Raw genomic sequence first — 19,943 nt, forward strand, 5'->3', positions numbered from 1 at the left:
ACAACAAAAGCATTAGGGAGGGTGGCAGTCCCCCACAGGGCCCCCCTGTCCCCCTCCCACCCCGGTGACACATGAGGGACAGCAATGAATGGATGGAGGAGGTGACAGAGGCAGGCCTCATGGGGTGTGAGGCACTGGGGGGTGGCTGCTGCAGCCTTGCAGACCGACTCGGGAGGCCCAGGAGAGGTGGTGGGACATCCAGCTAAAAGCAAACAGACAGACACATCCATCAGAGGGTGGCAGCAGCACCCTGCCACCGAGGGTGTCACCTGGAGGCACCCAAACCCTTTGCTTGAGATGTTGCTCAACGGCAGGACAGGATACCTGAGGTCTTGGAGCAGGGAGCAATTTAAATGGCAGGAAGGCAAAACAAATTAATAAGAATAGTGTTTCTATCTCTCTGTCTGGGAAATGTCTATCTGGACAGGCTGGACTCTTTAAAAAATCTCTAACCCCTGGAGCAAGGCAGTTCCAGGTGATGGAGAGATGGCAGCCCATCCTCTTCTGGGCGCTGGGCAATGGGTGCCCTCAAGGCTGCCCCCATGGCTCTGCTCAGCCCAGGGGCACCTGCTGCAGCTGAGCAAATCCCAAATGGTGCCCATTTTTGACCTGTGCCAGGAAGGGTTTCCACAAGCAGCATGGACCAAAGCTATGGTCTCCTCAAGGCTCATCAACCTTGTCAAACTCAGCATCCCTGTCCCAGTGAGCCGCAGCCCTGCCCTGCCCAATGTCCTGTCTCCTCCACCATGGCAAGGAGACACCTCCCCTCATCCAGCCCTGAAGGGAATCTCCAGGATCCATAAAAAGGAATGAAGAGAGACCTACCAGGGGGCGAGTTCTCCATCACCTCCGCCTGGTAGGAGCTCTGGGTGAAGAGGGGGCGGTTGTCATTCTCATCTGCTATGGAAATGACCAGCAGGTCAAAATCCTAAAGGAAAATTGGGACAAGAGGGCGATGACCATATTGTCCTTTCCTTGAGCTCACCTTCCCCCTCTAGGGCAGTCAAAGGATGCTCCACTATCATTGTGGCTGTCCAACTCTCCAGCCCAACATTGTCCCCCTTTCCATCTACTGCTGTTGCATGGAGTCAACAAATGACTTCAGACTTGCCCTAGATCCTACTGCTCCTGTTCCCTGCTGGGAATGGGGCTGTATCCCCCTCCCTGTGATCCCCAGGTGCTTGCTGGGGATGTGGCTGCTATCAGAAACACCGTGGGTAAAGGCACCGCTTCTCTTTGGACATTTTTCCTGCCCACCCTCCCATCTGCCCCGCTGGAGGCCCCGGCATTGTCCGTAATTACCCGCCTGGCATTGCGGATGTTCTCGGGGTTGTCCTTCACCGTCACCGTCAGCCTGTACTCGGCCACCCGCTCCCTGTCCAGAGGGCGGTTCACATACACAACGCCACTCTACAGGAAAAAAAGGGAGAAAACAACCACAATGCCACTCAGCCAGGGAAAACAAGGGAGAAAACACCACAATGCCACCCTGCCGGGGAAAACAAGGGAGAAAACCACAATGCCAGTCTACGGGGAAAAAAAGGGAGAAAACATTGTAGTGCCATTTTGCTGGGGAAAACAGGGGAGAAAACACCACAAAGCCAGTCTACTGGGGAAAAAAAGGGAGAAAACACCACAATGCCACTCTACGGGGAAAAACAAGGGAGAAAACACCACAATGCCACTCTAAGGGGAAAAACAAGGGAGAAAACAGCACAATGCCACTCTGCCAGGGAAAACAAGGGAGAAAACACCACAATGCCACTCTACTGGGGAAAAAAAGGGAGAAAACCACAATGCCACTCTACCAGGGAAAACAAGGGAGAAAACACCACAATGCCACTCTACCAGGGAAAACAAGGGAGAAAACACCACAATGCCACTCTACCAGGGAAAACAAGGGAGAAAACACCACAATGCCACTCTACTGGGAAAAAAAGGGAGAAAACCACAATGCCACTCTACCGGGGAAAACAAGGGAGAAAAGCACCACGTGGGATGCGAGGAATGCTTCCCCTAGGGCATTTCCTGGCAGGACAAGGATGCCAGACGGCACAGCTGGGTTCCCACCCCCATTATCCCAGCATCCCACTCTCCTTATCCCAGCATCCCACCCCGCTCCCGGGCCGTACGGTGCTGTTGATGTAGAAGGCATTCTCGGTGTTCCCTGCTGTTATATCGAAGGTCAGCAGGGCGTTGGGGCCCTGGTCTGCGTCGCGGGCGAGGATGCGAGTGACGAAGCTGGAGACGGCGGCGCTCTCGCTCAGGGTGAGGTTCATGGGCAGGTTCAGGAGCACGGGGTCGTTGTCGTTGATGTCCAGCACACGGACACCCACCAGGATCTGCCAGGGAGAGAAGCAGGGCAGACATGTGGCACGTGTTTCCAGGCCTCCCATCCCTTTCTTGCACTCCCCTGGCAAAGAGGTGGGAAGGCCTAGGGACAAGGAGAAGGAGGTGGAGGGGAGGAGAATGAAGCCAGAGACCAAAAAGGAAGGAACTAAGCACCAGGGACAGCTTACAGCCCCCCGTGCCAGCCTGGGGGACTCACAGTGGAGCTGAGGGGAGGCACGCCCCGGTCCCGGGCGGCGATGGTGAGGTTGTAGAAGGGAATGTTCTCGCGGTCCAGCTCGGCGTCCTTCCGCACCCGCAGCTCTCCTTCCACCGGGGAGATGACAAACTCCCCTGCAGGAGAGAGCGGGGCCCTGGCTCTCACCGTGCTTTGGCTCCTCAAGGGAGGGGCTTGTCTGGGAGCTGGGGCACTGTGGCAGGTTTGGGGACAGACCCATGCCTCGTTACTGCAGACACAGGAGGATTGACAGCTGGGGACTGTGCTGGGTGCACTCCCAGGTAGCAGCAGGAGAAGGGGATGCAGTGAATGGCCAAATGAGAGGTGCCTGTCCCTGTTTTCTGGGCCTTTCTGAAGATGCCAACAGCCCCTCTGTGCCCTGGGATGGCCAGAGCAGGGTGGGCTACACAGCACAGACCCCCACAAGCCAAAGGGCCTCTTCCTACTTGTTCTGGAAAAGCTTTGCAGTGGGGTCAGCTGGGAGATGGGACTGGGCTCTGCCTTCCAGATCCCCTGGGCTGCAGTCACCGCTTCCTTCCCCAAGGGACATCCAGATGACTCCATGGTTAGGAATGCCCCCAGCTCCTCTGCCATCTGCACCATGGTGCTGGTAGAGCTGTGAGTGCTGGAGAGCAACTCAGTCCCCCAAAACCCTGCAAAACCCCACAGGGACTCAGGGACAAGGCTCAGTTTCTCTTTCTGCGCTTTGTTTTTTTGCCTTTTCGACTTCTTTTTGCCTTTATTGTTTAGCAGTTTTCCCCCTTCCCTCCACCAGCCTCAGCCACCCCCCATCCAGGCACGAACAGGTTAAGTTTCCTGTTGCTCAAAACAGGATTTCCTGGTGTTGACAGGCTGAGCTGGAGGATGGCTTTTCTGAAGCGCTTCCTCCCCGCGCTCCTGCGAGCCAGGCTCTTCCATGGGGCAGCCAGTGGGAGAGGGTACACCCCATGTCCCCACTCACCCAGGGGGTCCCCGGCGATGATGCTGTATTCCACTTGTCCACTGGGCCCCGAGTCCCCGTCGTGGGCCAGGAAAGTCCAGACACGAGGGCCGGGCTGCCCCTCGGTGACATCGAAGGGACCCTCGTAGGGCCGTGGGAAGGTGGGACAGTTGTCGTTGATGTCATTGAGGTTCACCAGCACCTGCGGCCACGGTGAGAGGCGTGAGGGTTGTGAGAGGAGAGGGGTGGAAGGGGAAGGGAAGACCACCCCGCTGGCCATGAGCATGGGGAGCTGTGGATGGCAGAACAGCTCCTGTATTTCTGGCTTTTCTGGGTTCACCAGACATCCAGCTCACTGCTCGGAGATTCGAACTCGGTTATTCCTGATCGTGCCTGTCCTACACACTCACTACAGGACTCCAGCTGCACACTGCCAAACCTCTGGGCCACACACCACGGTGGGGAACTCAACCCAAAAGCCCAATGTCCTCCACATCCAAGTCCAAGCAGGACAGACAAAACCACAGAGATGAGTTTGGAGACATGATCTCTGCAGCCAGTTGCACACTGGCTTACTCCTTATCCTCCAACAAATGCTAAATTCCTAATGCTGAGCAAACTTTAAAAAATTGACAGGTTGCATCCTTGTCCCAACAAAGCCACCACCACCACAGGTGGTACAGGTGGTTATGAGAAAGACAATGGGAATGAGGAGTTTTCTGACCTCCTGGGTTGAAGAACAGCGAAACCCACCAGATGGGCATTTGCTGCTGATTAAATCTAATCTTTACAGAGAGTACATCCAAGTTTCTGCTCCGTTTCCTAGCAGTGGAGAAAACAAATACTGGCATGCCTTATCAGGGTGATGGACTTCCCATCACTGGGGATCTGAAATAATCCCTAAACCTCCTCCTAAAAGCTGTGTTTTCATACACTGCTGGCAGAAACTCCTTGAACAGTGGAGGGAGGGTGTTTCCATCCTTCCTGGCTTCGGTGCTTGTTGCTGGAGGGGTTTCCAAGTTCATGTCTCTGCTTGAGCCAAGTGCAGGGGAAGATCTGCCCTCGCCTGCAGTAAATGGCAGCTGTGCCTTCGCTCCCTGCAGTTAAACCCTGGCTCTGTCCTGGGCCAGGAAGTCATCCCCAGCGCTATCAGATGCCCAAATCTGAAGGCTTTCCCTTTGTCCAAGCATGGAGTCCCACTGCCAGGCTTGTGTGCACAGATTTCATCCATAGAAATTTCCCACACTGGTACCTCCCCTTTAGTTTTTCTTTTTTTTCCCCCTTCATACACTTATCTCCTTTTAGGAGATTACAAAACCTGTGGCTCAATGTCAGGGCGAGGTACAATGGTCCATGGCAATCAAGGCAGGAGGTTTAACACATCCCTACCACCTGCAGTTCACCAAATCAATCTGGGCGTGCTGCACAATTTGTCAAATTTTGGTTTGGGTCACAAAAAGAATCAGTGTACTCTAATTCTGCAAAATATTTGCTTTGGAGCTGCTCGCCTGCCCTCCCCAGTCTTTGAGCAGTGCACTAAGTTCAGGTCACCATGGCCCAGGGAAAACAGAAAGAGCTACAGAGAAAGCAACATAAAAATGACTAGAGGCTTTAAATAACCTCCTTGCAAGGGAAAAGGGAATTTTCAAAGCACATAAATAGCAAGAAAAGATAAAGATGAGGCTGAAATTATTGCTATAGCAACTCTTCACTCCCTGCCATTCGTTCAAGCAGGAAGGACCAAGAGAACATCTCAAGAAAACATCATGCAACTTCAGAGGAGCTCCAGAAGTTTCTCTATGTCTGTGCAGGACCAAATAACTGCGCTCATTAACCCAGAAGCACCTCTTGTGCGTGACCCTGCTTTGAAACACCCTGGAGGGAGCAAGGCGACAGCAACTGGGCAAACCGGCCACAGCTGGCAAAATCAACTGGTGACCACTGGGAAGGAGATGTGAAACTGCTCACCAAGTGGGAACTCCTTGACCCCAGAGAGGCCACGGTGTCGCAACCCCCCCGCCAGCTCCTCACCGTGGCGGTCGACGTCAGCCGGCGCGAGACGACGGGGCACTGGTCGGTGGCGGTGACGACCAAGGTGTAGCGCCCGTGGCTGATCTCGTAGTCCAGCTCCTTCACCGTGCGGATCTCCCCCTGCAAGGACAGGGGAGAGCAGCTGGGAGTGAAGGGAGAGGGACAGGGACACGTCCCTGGCGGGGCCGGCGGCCGTACTGACCGTGGTGTTGTCGATGTGGAAGGTACCCAAGATGTTGCCTTCGGTGATGGCGTAGGCCACCGTGCCATTGGGTCCCTCGTCCTGGTCCAGGGCCTGCACGGTGACCAGGGTGGCGTTGAGCGTGGAGGGACCCTCGTCGAGGGTCACCTCGTAGAGCTGCTGCCGGAAGGCGGGAGCGTTGTCGTTCTCATCCAGGACGGTGACATACACCGTGGTGGTGGCCTGTGGGACACGGGACAGCACCTTAAGCACTGTGGGGGCATTTGCTGGGCAAGGCTGGATCTGTCAAGGTCAGCAATGGCTCAACACTGCCAAGAGACACAAGCAGCGTGCAGGGCTCCAAATGAAATGAGCCGTGGCTTCAGAGGCATTTGTAGGTGACAGCTGGGTACAGAGATACATCAGAGGTTTAATCAGAGATTAAATCACACCCTTGTTCCCAAACAAAGTGTGTCTCTGTGGGATCCCTCCCCTTTTCCCAGCTTATCATTGCTGGCAACACTGGGGAGCAGCCCATGGCACAGGGAACACCAGGCACTGAGCCCCACTGTGCCTCCCTGCCTTTGGAGGAGGCGTGTGCGAGTCCTTGCCTTGCCATTGGGGACACCTTGATTGTTTCTAACAAGTGTGGCAAAATGGATGGAAAATTCCCCAGAGGAGGAACAAAACTGAGCATTTGGGACCACTGGACTGACCTCTCATGGTCCCACCACCTCCCTGCTGACCACAACATCACTGCTGGCCAGGCTCAGCTGGATTAGAGCCACCCTGGCCCTGCATGGGCACCTGGATGTCCTGGCTGTCTCACAGGGGTGTCACCTCACCTGGGGATGAGCAGGTGACAATGGCACTCCACTCTGCCTAAGGGCACAGCACAGAGCTGGGGGCTTGGAACAATAAACCATTTCTTTGGAGTGTCTGGGCTTCATGCCCACACCTTCCCCCAGCAACCAATTTCTTCCAGCCAGCCAAGGGTTACATTTTTGGCAGGAGCATCAGAGCCGTGTTTGCTGTAAAGACCACAATGCCACACCGTAATTAGGTACTTTTGTATTTCCCTGCACACTCCGGATTCAGAGCAGGCGAGCTGCAAGATTTCCTGAGGGTTGCAAAACTCCACATTCTCTGGGCTCCACTTTCCAGGGAAGGCTGACTGGAAATGAGGCAGCTCTCAGCTGCAGCCAGAGATTTTGTTGATGCCTTTGGAATTCGATGAGAAGCTCCAGGAGGAATTATGTGTCAGACCACGGGGCTGCTTTGCTGTTTCAGGGCAAAGTGCAAATGGGCTGTAGGAGGGGCAAGATGGGGCTTTGCTCCTATTTTTTTTTGGAAAGCTCAATTTCCTTTTCCAAGTTGGCATTGCTCTGAGTAACCCTTCCTTTACCTCCCGCCCGTTCATCCCAGGACAGGTTCTGCCTCCTTAATCCTCACAAACAAGGCAAGTACAGTGATTGCGAGCAAAGTTACAAGTCGGCCCAAGGAATCAGCTCCTGCTGGAAAAAGGAACCCTCAAGTCCCTTGGCACGGCGAGCACCCTCCTTAGCCCCCCAAAACGCACGCAGCGGGCTCTAAGTGAGGCTGTAAGGGAAGAAACCCAGCAGAGGCACCCGGGGAAGGAGGGGTCCGAAGCGATCCCCACCCGCGGGTGCTCCCTGCAGCCTCTCACCTCCGGGGGGTGCTCGCAGTTCTCGGCAGCGCTGCATTGCCAATCGCAATGAAATTTCCTGTGTGTCCCAGTCCGGCTGTCGCTGCGGGGCTGCTCAGAGCGTGCGGTGGCTCCGCAGAGGCCACCTCTCCCCTGCCACCCCTCCGCCATGGGGACGGAGTCCCGCCGGACAGGGCTGCTCCTGGCTGCGCTCTCCCTGCTCGCTTCCCACGGTAAGCCCAGCTCGCTTTGCTCTCCTCCCTGCCCGGGAGAACTCTCCTCGCCGGGGCACCGCGCTCGCCTGCCCGGGGCTGCGCTTCGCCGCAAGGAATCCGGAGTGTTTGGGGCGTTATTGGCTCTCTCCCCCCGTGATTTTGGTGTGGGGGGATCGAGCCAGCCTTTCACACGGTGCTGGCTGCGCTGGGGTGAAGGGCCCGCTGGGGAGCTGCTGTTCTAAAACTCTGAGACTGTTTTTTTCTTTCTTCCTCTGCTTTGATCTAACATGCGCGGCAGGGAAGCAGCCCCTGTCCCCGCCAGCCTCCCGCTGGAGACCCTGGGCTGGAAAAGCTGCTCCGTTCCCGCACGGCACTTTTCCCTGGCACCGTGGGGGTCCCCAGCTGTGCCACGGTGAGAAGACCCTTCCAACAGCCCAGGGGGAGCGGAGACAGGGGATTTGTGCGAGCGGGGCTGGGATGCCCTCTCTAAGGATGCTGCGTTCTGCCGGGAAGCTCCTCCGGGTGGGCAACCAGCCCACCCAGGGCCACCGGGAGTGGCTGCCGAGCTGCCCTTGCCCGGAGCGAGCACTTCCCGGTGCTGGAAGCGCTTCCCAGCTCGCTGGCTGCTTTTCAGCGGGATGGATGCTGTGGGAGGGGGCTGCTTCACGCCTGACTCCGCAGCAGCCCCGGCAGGCAGCGTTTCCGTTCGGGGCTCCGGGGCCAGGCAGTGCAGCGGGGGCGGTGGCATTAAAATCTCGGTTCCACCCTGGACGGCGACTCAGAGAAGGAAGCTGGGAAGGACCGTGATCCCTCCCTGCCCTGCGCAGGCGGAGGATGAGCATCGGGCTTGGCTTCACCCTCCCTCCCGGGACAAAGTGACTGCCTCCAAGATTTCTGCCGGCGCATCTCCGGGAAGAAAAGATTCCCAAAGCTGCCCCGATGCTGCAATGGGGCCAGAGGTGCCTTCTCCTCTCCTCTGGGACAGCAAGGCTGGTGTGGATTGAACCGCGTTTTGCTTCTCATCCGAATCATCAGGGAGCAATTCCCAGCATCTCCACAGGGATATGGATGATTTCATTTATGCATCTGGGGCGCTGGGACTGAACTTCAGGCTTTCTGCAACACAACAAGCTTGGATGCTGATGTTCAGCGCGAGGCCGGTGCCAGAGGAACTGAGCTTTGCGCAACCCCACGCCTGCCAAAACTTTCTGAGCCCCTGGCTAATTTTAGCAGGGATTGATGGAGAAGTAGCCCTTGGAGACATCCAGCTTGGGGATGCTGGCAGCAAGGTGGATGGGGAAGTGGCTCCTCTTCCCCTAAAGCACGACAGCTGAGCTGGGCTTCCCAAAATTGCATCCCAAGTGCTGTCCCTGAGCCAGGGCTGTGCTGGAAGAGGAGCAAGGCAGGACCCCCCGAGGCTGCCTGGATGATGGGTACCCCACTGCTGGAAAGCCATTTGGCCCCTGGGGTGCAGGAGATGAGGGCTGTTAACATGTCTCAGGCATCTCCAGCAAGTTTTTTTGTCTCCTCTGGTTTTTTTGTGCTCGTACTTCTGCAGAGCTATGGGTGCCCCTGCACATCTCACCTGGCTGATAACTGAGGCATAATCACAGCGCAGTGACGATGGGGCTCGGGGCACTTTGATGTGAGCCTGCTACAAGAACTCCCCAAAGAGGAAACAAGCAGAGCCCCTTGTCCCACCTCTGTCTCCAGCAGCCCCTCCTCTGCAGCAGGTGAGCCCCTCCAAAGGCTCCATGCCCTGATCCCTGCAGATCTCCTTGGCGTGGAAAGAATGGAAATCACTTCTGCCAAGTACAGGAGGGCAGATCAAACACCTGCTTGCCAGGGCCAGAGACCAAACATAGGAGAAGCAGCCAGGAGAGGCTTTTGGTCACCGACCCAGAATGGGGTGTGAAATCCTGTTTTATTTGAGCTGTTGGTCAGCCAAGCAGCACAGGTTTCTGCCCTTCTTTGTGTTTCTGCTTTGTCTGAAAGCAGAGTTCCCAGGTGTCAGGAGAGTGATGCCAGCCAGCACTGGGATGTACCGACGCTGCACCAACACAACACCAATGGCAGCAGACAAAGAGGAAAAAGGGCTCTTCTGGCACCTGCCTGAGACCTCCTCTGCCTTTACCAGATGGTGACAAGACAACAGCTCTCAGCTCAGCCCTCAGCTGGCCCAACCAGCTGGAGATGCACAGAGATGGGCATCTGGCTTCATTTTGGCATTTGCCAGCAGCTCCGACTTCAAAGGGAATGGTTTGGCTGGGGTGTGGAAGGAGCCAAGCCTGGGCTCTGGGCATGGAAGAAGCCCAGGAGACTAAAGATCCATGGGCTTTGGTATAAAGACCCCACCAGAAGATGTCTGCACTGGGCTCCATCTGGCATCCAGCGTGTGTTTGAAGCCTTGGTACATTTTGGGGAGGAAACACCAACTGCCCTGGCACTGCTCTGGGCTGCACCGTGCCTTGCCAGCTGCTTTCCCCTCCACTGCAAGGCTTTTGAGAGCCTTCCCCTGCTGTGGGGAAGGAAGGGGAGTCTGTAATGCTGAAGGTTGCACACATGGTAACCTCTGCCCCTCCCTGAAAGCGTGGGCTGAGCTGACTTTCCATCCAGACGGTTCCCATCAAGCCCCGGAGGTGGAGGCTGGATGCTTCAGCTAGGCAGAGCTTCGCAAACCGCGCGTGGATGAGCCCTACTTCGTCTGAGGGGGGGGTGTGGAAAACAAAAGACTCCTGCAGATACTTTTGGAAGGTGTTGGAAGTGTGGCTTCCTCCAATAGAGCCCTGGCTTCCCTTCCTCTGGCTCCCAGGAGAGCCCCGAAGTGAATGGGGCACTTCCCCTTGCAGCAGGTATCAGGAGCATGTCTGAAGTGCCTTTTGTGCTCAGTGCTTTGGCAAGGAGCTGGGGCACTCACTCTGCTGCCTGCCAGAACCCCTCCAGCCTGGCTGTGCATCCTGGCCCCAGCAACACCCCAGGAGAAGGAGAAGTCAGGCCCTGAAAACGAGACTGAATGAGGCAGCTCTGAGCTCAGGCCGCACAAACCTCAGCCCCAGAGCAGCATCAGGACGTGCTCTGCACGTGCTGTGGGGAGCAGGAAGCAATTAGCTGGAGTGGTCAGGGAAAGGTCACACCAGCCCTGCCTCTGGGGACTCCTTGGCACTGTCCAGAGCAGGGATGCAATGGGGCTGATCTCCTTCCCAAAGCCTCCCTCTCCCTGCAGAGCACCCTCGGGCAGCGACTCAGGGCTGCTCCTGCACCGTCAGAGTCAGAGATAACCACCAGGGGTGGGAGGCACGTTTTTGGTTTCACTCTCTCCAGCAGAGCCCTGGGCCAGGCAGGTGACACAGAGCTCTCAGGAGGAGGATGCCCTCTGGGAGCCCCTGGCCTGGCTGGATGCTTGCAGGCAGGCTCATCACACCCTGCCTGTGACTGACGCCCTCTCGATATAGCAAGCGAGAAACCTCAAAGCGAAACGTGGCGGAGCTAATGGCACAACAGGATGTTACCAAAATAAAAAACAAAACATCTTGTCCTTGTAACATCTTCTCCGCTGCAAACCAGCCCCAGAAATCTCTTTTCCACAGTAATTTGAAGTAAATAAACCCAGAATCTGCTTTTTCTCCTGCTTTCAAAGCAGGATGTTAGTGCTTCTGCAAACATGAAGGAGTGGCAGGGCCAGAGCACCAAAACCTCTCCTGGCTTTGCACTTTTCCCTCCCCTCAAGCACAGCTCCCCTCACCCAGCAGTATCCCCCACCCATGTGCAGTGCCTCCTGCTCCCACTTCTGCCACGCCTCCTGCCCACATTCCAGAACTTCTTTCTGAAAATTGTTTTCATTTTCCAGCAGCTCCTCGCTGTCAGCATCAGCCAGTTCCCCCTTTTCCTCCCTGGGGGCTGAAAAACAAGGAGGGTGGGACTTGCTCCCCGCCTCATCTGAGGGAGAAGGGGGGGGCACTGCTCCTCCTAGAACTTTTCTGTTTGTTTTCGCTCCTTTTATTTTTTTGCAGCTGGTCCAGCTGTGCTTGTGTTTCCTCCTTCACAAGCCATAACCTTGCTGCCTTGCTTCTCCTCTCGTCCTCCTTGGCCTCCCTGCCCCACACCTCTGCTGGCCCCAGGGAGCTTCTGCCTCCTTGCTGCAGGTGCTAAACTGTATTTAAAGCATGTCTCTCCTGCAGAGTTCAATTCTAGGGTGAAGTTGTGCTCCCAGCCCCACTACAAAATCCTGGAAGATTTGGGTTAGAAGGGAGTTAAAGATCACGTAGTTTCAACATCTTCCACTATCCCAGGTTGTTCAGAGCAGCATCTAACCTGGCCTTGGACACTTCTAGGGATGGGACAGCCACAGCTCTTCTGGGCAACCCGTCCCAGGGCCTCCCCACCCTTTGCCAACATCGGTGGTGGGTTTGCAGTGCTTTTTTGGCCAGTTTTGCTACAAAAAAATGTTTTACTGCTGGAACTCAGGATCTTCCTCTGGCTGCCCTGGAGGACTCGAGACCCCAGCAGGGGGCTCAGAGACCTTGGCACGGAGTCAAAGACTTTTTAACCCATGGAAACAATTACCAACTTTGTGTCAGGATTTACAAGCCACAAGGGTTTGAGTAGAATGTTGGGGAATTTATCACAAGGCGAAAAAGTAGAATTTTAGGGATTTAGAATAGGGGTTCAAGAGGCAAGATGGAGGGATCTGGGTGTGTCCTGTCTTTTTTCTTCTTGTTGTTGTCCTCCACCTTCTGCTGTGATGGTGACACTTTTGGATTGGTTTAGAGTAGAGACAGACTGTCTAACATAGGAGATAGGTATTGGAAAATTATTGTAAATAAAGTACTGGTAGTTTTTAGTATAAAAAGCCAACACCACCCCAAGGGCAGGCAGTGTGCCACAGAACAACCTGCTGGACAGATTTCAGCAGGTCAGACAAAGAATGTAATAGATAAGGAAAAATAAACAACCTTGAAAAGCAGAGCTGAGGAATCTCGACTTCTTCTTTGGTCGTGGGGCTGGGAAAAAAGACTCTTTAACACCTCGGGAGCCATTTCAGCACCACAAACCCCGGGGTAAGCCCAGGCTCTGACTCGGTACCTTGTCCCTGGCAGGAGGAGGAGCAGCTTTCCTGATCACCACGCCGTACTCGCTGTGTGTGTGCCCCGAGGGCCAGAACGTGACCCTGAGCTGCCGGGTCAGCGGCGCCCTGGCCGAGCGGCACGACCTGCTCTACAAGACCTGGTACTTCAGCAGCACGGGGGACCAGAGCTGCTCCGACAAGCGCCACATCCGCAATGTCACCGACAAGGAGCTGCACCACGACCTTGGCAGGAGCCACTTGGCGCCCGCCAACGTCTCCCAAAATCCCTCCCCGGGGAGGCAGAGCGGCCACCACGGTGTGGAGTTTGTCCTTGACCACCACGGCGCCTTCCACATCGTGGTGATGAACGTGACGCTGCAGGACAGCGGGAATTACTGCTGCTACGCCGTGGAGGTCAGGAGGGAAGGGCATGGCAAGCCCCACACCGTGCAGGTGGCTCACGGCTTCGTGGAGCTGCAGATCCAGAGAGGTGAGGCTGCCCTGGCAGCTCTGCAGCCACGCCAGGGCGCAGTGCCAGGTGGGGGATGCAGCACTGGCGAGGGGGAGGCAGCGCGTGCTGATGTTGGAAGCGCAGGGCACTTCTGGATGCAGTTCCAGAAGTCAAAGTTGAAGGTTTGAATTAGAGCTTGAGAGCAGTGAAACATTAAAAAAAACCTAAAAAAAATCTTAATAACTTGAGAGGCTGGAATGCAACACATAGTTTCACTGATCTACTTCAACCTCCTTCTGGCAGAGAGGAGAGCAAGGCTCAACTTAAAAGGAGCTGGCTGGTGGTGCAAGCCCAGCTGAGGGCTCACAGATAACCTTGGGACAGCAGCCCAGTGGGAGAGGCAGGAGGGAGGGGAAGGCATCTCCTGGCCTTGATTTGCAGTGTTAGATAGCTTTTCTTTTGGACTAAAAAGAAAAGAAATTGGCTGCATGGTCGGGGATGGGCCCTGCTGCCATGGACAAAGAGGGTCTTGCAGCAGGGATCTCAGTGAACACTTGCTCTGGGATGATGTTCTCAATACCAGGGAGAAAAGGCAAGGGCAGCCAGCAGTTTGGGAGTTCTGTGGGACCTGAGAGAATCCTGAGTGAGCTTTTCTGTTCTCTTCTGCAGGCAAAGGAGGCCTTCAAAACTGCACATTCCACACTGCCACCGGCAAAGGTAAAGGGCCAAAACCCCTCTCTCCAAGGTGCTGCTCGCCATCCTGGCCCATGAATTTCCTAGGGATCATTGCCAACACACCAGTGGCACACACAACCTCACACCCTGGGGTTGGGAGGGTGGCTTGCAATGCTGTTCCATGCCAGGCACATCCTCAGGCTAAGGAGAGCCTTCTTCAGACCCATCCCTGGACATGCCTGTCCTGAAGCCCATGGAGATGGTTCACCCTGCTGTTCTAAAGCCCCTGAGCCCCCTCCCACAACAGGGATTTAGTGGCTGCTGCCACGAGCAAACGGGAAGGGACAGAAAGGTAAAGAGTTGCAGGAACCTCTTGCTACACCCCGAGCCTGGGCCACCTCTGCCTCAGCAGGGGAATCCCAAATCTTGCTTGAGTGCTCAGACAAAGTGGGGCTCCCCCAGAGCTGTGTCTAGACATGGAGATGCCCCCACTTCACTGTGCAGCTGGGCTCTTGCTGGGTTGCTCTGTCTGTCCCCCTTTGCTGGCTCCTAAATGGGCAGATTTGGCTAAAATTATTTTGCAGCATGCCCAGACAAGGGAAGCAGCTGCTGGTCCCCGTGAGCTGTGCTTTCTTGTCCCTAACCTTCAGTCTCAAGTGCTGGGACACCCTGCCCTGTCAGGAAAAAAGAGAAAAATGTCCCCTCCTAAAACACAGACACACAGGGAAAGAAGCTGCTTCCTCAGATGGATGCACAGGAGAGGAGCTGAACCTGCTCTTGATTTAAGCAGCTCACAGCCTCACCAGGAGCCATCCCACAAGGACCTTGATGGCCACAGATGTGCCTGCAGGCTGCCAGCCTTTTTGGGAGCCCCTGTGGGTGACATTCTCCAGGGGCACATTAATTAGCAGAGGCTGTGGGTAACAAGCCCTTTGATGCCCGAGCACTTTGAGGCTGGCTGTGGGCCAGAGCCAGTGACCCAAAGTTGCTGGGAGCCTTTATCAGGGCTTCTCTCCTCATACCTAGAAGATCAAAAACCTTGGGATGTCCTGCAGCCATGAGGGGGTTTGGCTGGGGTTCTAACAGGACACCTCAGAGCTTATCTCCACAGCTGGCAACTCATCCTGATGTGAATCCTGTGTGTGTGGGAGCCACACTGCCTCAGCTCTGAGGCAACACAGGGCTGCCTTGTGCTGGACTTAATGATCCTTAAGGTCTCTTCCATCCTAAACAATCCTGTGATTTTGGGGAGGCCAAGGGAAGGGCAGGTGAATGGGAGGGTTCACCTCTGCTCTTGTGTTGCAGACATCACGGCCGCCGCGCTGGCCACGGGCGCCTGCATCGTGGGCATCCTCTGCCTGCCCCTCATCCTGCTCCTCATCTACAAGCAGAGACAAGCTGCCAGCAGCAGACGTATGTACCTGCACCCCATCTCACCTCCTGGGCTGCGTGGGATGTGCCCCACTGGGATCAGCTGCTCTGGCTGCCCCAGGTCCCACGGGTGTGCTGTAAGGTGGCCCAAGGACAGGTCCCTGCCAGGAGCCTCCTGGAGCTGTCCTAGGAAGGACCTGGCACGCCTGCAGGCTGCTGGTGAGGAGTGTGGGATAGGAGGGGACACCAGCAGCATGCTGCAGGCTCTGAGGCTGTGAGGATGCTCCCTCCACATCCACTGTGAGAGCCATCGCATTTTCTCATCCCTCCCTCCACTGCACACCCGAAACAGAAGCTTTGCCTTCTAAGTGACTGAAGAGCATTATTTGCACTTTTTCTCACCTTCCTCTTTAAAAAGACCCCTGACATGTCTGTGGCCATTGGATGGGTGTCCCCTCTGCTGAGGCAGAGCTGCTGCCAGCTCCTGCCCGTGCCTGGCTCCCAGAGATTTCAGTAATTAAGCGGAAAGGGGCACCACCTTAACTGGCAGAGCCATTTCATCAGCCCTTGGGCAAGAGGGGCCCTGTGGTTTTCCTCTCCCAGCTCGGGGGGCAGCTGTGGGGCTCCGAGGAGCCCTTTGGAGAAGTGGTTTGTGCAGCAGAAGGAGGGCACAGTGCCAGCCACGAGAATGGGAACTGTGCTTTCCACGGCCACGCCCTGCAGGCACCCCTGGTTGCTGCTTCACCCCAGAGGGCAGGCAAAATCCAGGGGGGTTTGCCTCTCAGGTGCCACGGACCAGGTTATTTCCACCCAGCACTTTTCTTTGGCACACCTTGGGCCAAAACTTGAGCATCTCAGCCAGGCAGGCATCCAGCAGAGCCCAGTGAGATGGGCTGTGGGATCTGGGGGTGAGGGAATGCCTAACCTGGTGCTGCCCAGCCAAAGAGGGGCAGCCAAGTGCCAGGTGGTGTTTGCAGAGCCACAGGGGGGTGGTGAGTGCATCTGGGCACGAGTGGGGTCGGACTGTAGCTGCACCTCACTTCAACCCCTGCCTGCAGAAGTGTCCCTTCCCCTTCTCTGGAGCCTGTGGTGTCCATCTAGGGAGGGCAGGGATGCAGAGGAGGAGGTTAGGGAGCAAAGCAGAGGGCTAAAGGAGCAGGTGAGGAATTGGAGGGGGATAAGACACCAGAGCACAGCCCTGGCTGTGGGTCTGGGCCTTGTGCTGCCAGCACTCACCCAAACATTTTGTCTTTGGCAGGTGCCCATGAGCTTGTCAGGATGGATAGGTAAGGAAACCCATGAATTCCCAGCTCCCCACACGCCCTGCAGCCTGCATCCCAGACCCTGCCCAGGGCTTGTCCTTTTCTCCTGCCCCTTGAAGCTGGCACATATCCCCAGCCCAGCAGAATGAAAGCAGTGCTGGTGTCCCCCACACCCTGAGTCCTTTCCCTTTCTGGGAAATCACTGTTTCTCTTCCCTCTCTCCACGTGGAAAGTGCCTCCTTCCGTTTTTCAAGGGCCTGCCTCTCCCTGCACCCCAGGAAGGCTGAAACCACTTGGGTTGAACTTTCCCCCTTGCATTGGCCTCCCTATTTTCTCTCAGCTGAGATCCCACTGCCTGAAACCACTTGGGCTGAACTTTCCCCCCGCTCTGAGCTCCCCATTTGCTCTCAGCCGAGATGCCACTGCCTGAACCTGCTCCCTGCCTGTTCCCAACGATCAGCCAAAGCCCTGGGGATACAAAGCTGTGCTGAAATAAAGGTGCAAACGCCTCTCCTGTCCCACAGCAGCGCCCAGGGCATTGAGAACCCCGTGTTCGAGGCGGGGCCGGCGGGCAGTGCGGAGCCCCGGCCCCGGCCCCAGCTGCGCTACGTGGCCAGCAGGCTGCCCTCCGAGTCCGGCCGGCATCTGCTCTCGGAGCCCAGCACCCCCCTGTCCCCCCCCGGGCCCGGGGACTGCTTCTTCCCCACCCTGGGTGAGTGACTGGCAATGCTCAGCCCCTCTGGAGAGGGTGGGAAGGAAGGGGGAAAGTGGAGGGTTAAATATCAGCGGGAAACTTGGTGTTGGCGACGTCAAAAACATGGCTTGAAAGATGGGAAGGACCTAAACCCTCTGTTTTCCATGCAGAAGCAGAGTCTGGTCACTTCCTGGAATGATACCCCTCCAGCTGTAAGCTGGACTAATATCCCTGGTCTGCCTTTTCCAGATCCCGTTCCTGACTCACCAAATTCCTTGAAAGCCTGAGCACCCCAGAGGAAACCACATCCTGCAGAGCACGCCATGCTCACCAAGACAACAGCCCCAGGAGTTTGGCAGGGCCAGGGGCAGCAGTGCCTTAAGAAATGAAGCTGTGAGCAGGATCCCTGCCCTTGCCTCCCATCCTGCCGCTGCCCTGGGACTGGAAGTGAACCTCTCTTGCTCGGATTTCAATTTTTAACCACCTGTTTCCATGGAGAAGTGCGTGGCTCTGTACTGCTCACATTTTACAGACTAGCTGGAAATTGAGGATGTGGGGATGGAAGGATGTCCTGCACCTGCAGGCTTCCCTGAGGATTAACTTATTGCCAGGCTCTCAGCTCTGCAACATCAACACGTTTCTGGATCCTTGACTGAACATCCTCTCTGGGAGTGGATGTTAAAATACTTTATTCAGCATGGAACAAAACATGATCACCAGCCAACCTTGTACTACCTTTTTCTTTGCAAAACAGGAAGGGGAGAGGCTCCCTGCTGCCACCAGAGCCCTCTTTCCTTACCAGCCTTTTGAAATGGCCATGGACTTGTGATGTTGCTGCCTTTCAGCAGAACACATGTTGGGAGGAGCCTTACTTCTGCTGCAGTTTTATCCTTGGCTTAGGATCAGGGCAATTTATCTTTCTGTTTGTTTCATTATCAGTGCTGATTAAAAGGAAAAAAAGGAAGTTTATGGTTTTCATTTGGGGTTTTTTTTCAATTTTTTTTTTCTTTCCTAATGCCTGTCAGTTAGGAAGTTCATCTGGAGGGTGTTGCAGGATGGAACAGGATGCTCCTGAGCCCCTGTGGAGAGGTGGAGGCATGGGGGCCACAGTGGGAAATGCTGGGGATGGCTTCCCCTTGCCCTCCTGGGGCCAGCAGGGCCAGAACAGCCAGAGCTGGGGCCACTGTGAGAGGACTCTGTGATGCCCTGGGTGCTCGTGCAGCATCTGAACAACAGCACCTGGCACTGCTTATCCAAAAGAAACTTTGGTTCCAGCGTGACTCAGCCCTGGTGATGATATCAAACCTTGTGGCAGACACTGTTACTCAGAGTGTGTTTGGTTTTGTTTGATTTTTTTTTTTCTCTCTTGTTTCTCTTTTTGTTGTAAGGTGGGTAAAAAAATGGCCACGAGACAAACATAAACATTAGTCATAGCAAAACACAGTCAGACCTGAGCAACAGCTGCACCAGGCAGTGTGGCCAGGCTGAGCATCCCTGGCAGCACACAGAATTCCACACTGTGGGGCTGGAAGAAACAGTGTTTGCCTCTGGAACGTGCTGGGGAGCTGCAGGATTGGATTAATCCACCGTTGGCTTCAGCAGGAGCACCCTCAAGGTGGTTCAGGGATGAAGGAGAGCCCACAAGGTGGTTCAGGGATGAAGGAGAAGCCAGCACCCATAAGGGGTTCAGGGATGAAGGAGAAGCCAGCACCCATAAGGGGGTTCAGGGATGAGGGAGAACCCATAAGGGGGTTCAGGGATGAGGGAGAACCCATAAGGGGGTTCAGGGATGAAGGAGAAGCCAGCACCCACAAGGGGGTTTAGGGATGAGGGAGAAGCCAGCACCCACACCCCCGTGTACCATGGATGGAACTTCCTGAGCATGGGGCTTTACTGCCACCCACGGCTCAGCCCCATCCTGGCTTTGCAGAGGAATCCAGAGCTGGTTGGTGCCTCCAGCACTTCCTTCTCGCTGTCTCAGCAGCTCCAGCTGGAAAGGCATGCTGGTGTTTTGCCTGCCTGCAGGTCCTAACAGCTTTGAAACCGTCTCCAAGTGGCTGTGCTCCCTAAGGAATGCACTGCCTGATGACAGAATGAAGCTTTGCTGGAATTAGGTTTTGCTCTGTGTGGCAGGAGCCCCATTTTTGTGGATACCTGGTGCTGCAGGCTGAGCTAAGCTGTCTGCCAGAGCCTCTGGTGTGGCATATTGGGGCACTGAGTGACATCAGTTCTCCCTCCAGAAGGAAAATTAAGATTTCTAGGAGAGAGAAGAAATGGCTTCCCAGGCTTCCACGCATTCTGGAGCAAGAGTCCTGGCACAGGGGTGCTGGCTCCCCACCTCAGCCCCCAATTTCATGGAGAAGATGACACAGACGCTTGAGGTGAAGGGGACCCAGCTGCAAGACAACATCTGGACAGTGAGGATCCACCCTGCCTTGCTGGAGCCACCAGTGCCTGGGGCAGTGGGTCCCACAGGATCCTGTCCCAGTGCACAGGGGTGCTGCAACTTCCTTGGGCAGGGATTTTCCTGCAGGAAGCTCCCTGACCACTCTGGAGCAGGGCCAGCCCTTGGGGAGGTGCAGCTGCTGGCTTGCCCCAGGGTCAGACAGTGCCCAGGTGACTCCTGCAATTCCCACACACCTTCCAGCTGCAGCTCACCAGCTTGTGAAGGTTTTTTTCCTCCTGCAATGCTTTTTTAAATGAAAATATTCTTGTTTTATCAGCAGCATTTTATCCTTTTGTTCCCACATTTCCAGCTCCCAAGAGATTCCTCTTGGCCAGTCTTCCCTGCTCCCCTGCTGTCCTGGGCATCCCAGATCAACACTT

General features: G+C 55.6%; 2 protein-coding genes across 5 annotated transcripts in view; one reads left to right on the forward strand and one right to left on the reverse strand.

Annotated features, from left to right (window-relative positions):
* CDH23 (cadherin related 23) overlaps positions 1 to 19,943 on the reverse strand; it is a 196,250-nt gene that overhangs the window by 12,829 nt on the left and 163,478 nt on the right. For 2 of the 3 annotated variants that reach the window (XM_059850903.1, XM_059850902.1), the window contains exons 1-8: positions 7,406 to 7,555; positions 5,740 to 5,961; positions 5,538 to 5,657; positions 3,528 to 3,708; positions 2,549 to 2,682; positions 2,133 to 2,342; positions 1,303 to 1,410; positions 826 to 928 (exon numbers count right to left, since the gene is read on the reverse strand). In XM_059850903.1, the coding sequence (XP_059706886.1) occupies positions 826 to 928; positions 1,303 to 1,410; positions 2,133 to 2,342; positions 2,549 to 2,682; positions 3,528 to 3,708; positions 5,538 to 5,657; positions 5,740 to 5,961; positions 7,406 to 7,555 (1,228 nt within the window). Of the gene's footprint in view, positions 1 to 825; positions 929 to 1,302; positions 1,411 to 2,132; positions 2,343 to 2,548; positions 2,683 to 3,527; positions 3,709 to 5,537; positions 5,658 to 5,739; positions 5,962 to 7,405; positions 7,556 to 19,943 lie in introns of those variants that run through there. The other variant, XM_059850905.1, reaches the window with a different exon arrangement.
* Positions 7,486 to 18,081, forward strand: VSIR (V-set immunoregulatory receptor). Of its 2 annotated transcripts, XM_059850908.1 has the most exons (7): positions 7,486 to 7,617; positions 12,696 to 13,154; positions 13,785 to 13,832; positions 15,096 to 15,203; positions 16,420 to 16,447; positions 16,948 to 17,135; positions 17,367 to 18,081. In XM_059850908.1, exons 1-7 carry the CDS (start codon positions 7,554 to 7,556, stop codon positions 17,402 to 17,404), a joined length of 933 nt encoding a protein of 310 aa, XP_059706891.1. In that variant the 5' UTR covers positions 7,486 to 7,553; the 3' UTR covers positions 17,405 to 18,081. The 2 variants fall into 2 exon arrangements, with proteins under 2 accessions (XP_059706891.1, XP_059706892.1); XM_059850909.1 differs by lacking the exon at positions 15,096 to 15,203.

The sequence above is a fragment of the Haemorhous mexicanus genome, chromosome 7, assembly GCF_027477595.1.
Source record: "Haemorhous mexicanus isolate bHaeMex1 chromosome 7, bHaeMex1.pri, whole genome shotgun sequence".
NCBI lineage: Eukaryota > Metazoa > Chordata > Aves > Passeriformes > Fringillidae > Haemorhous > Haemorhous mexicanus.

Coding starts and splice junctions, on each gene's coding strand:
- VSIR (XM_059850908.1), top strand. CDS start 7,554: ATGGGGACGGAGTCCCGCCGGACAGGGCTGCTCCTGGCTGCGCTCTCC. Junction 7,618..12,695: donor CTCCCTGCTCGCTTCCCACG/GTAAGCCCAGCT, acceptor TGTCCCTGGCAG/GAGGAGGAGCAGCTTTCCTG. Junction 17,136..17,366: donor CTGCTTCTTCCCCACCCTGG/GTGAGTGACTGG, acceptor TGCCTTTTCCAG/ATCCCGTTCCTGACTCACCA.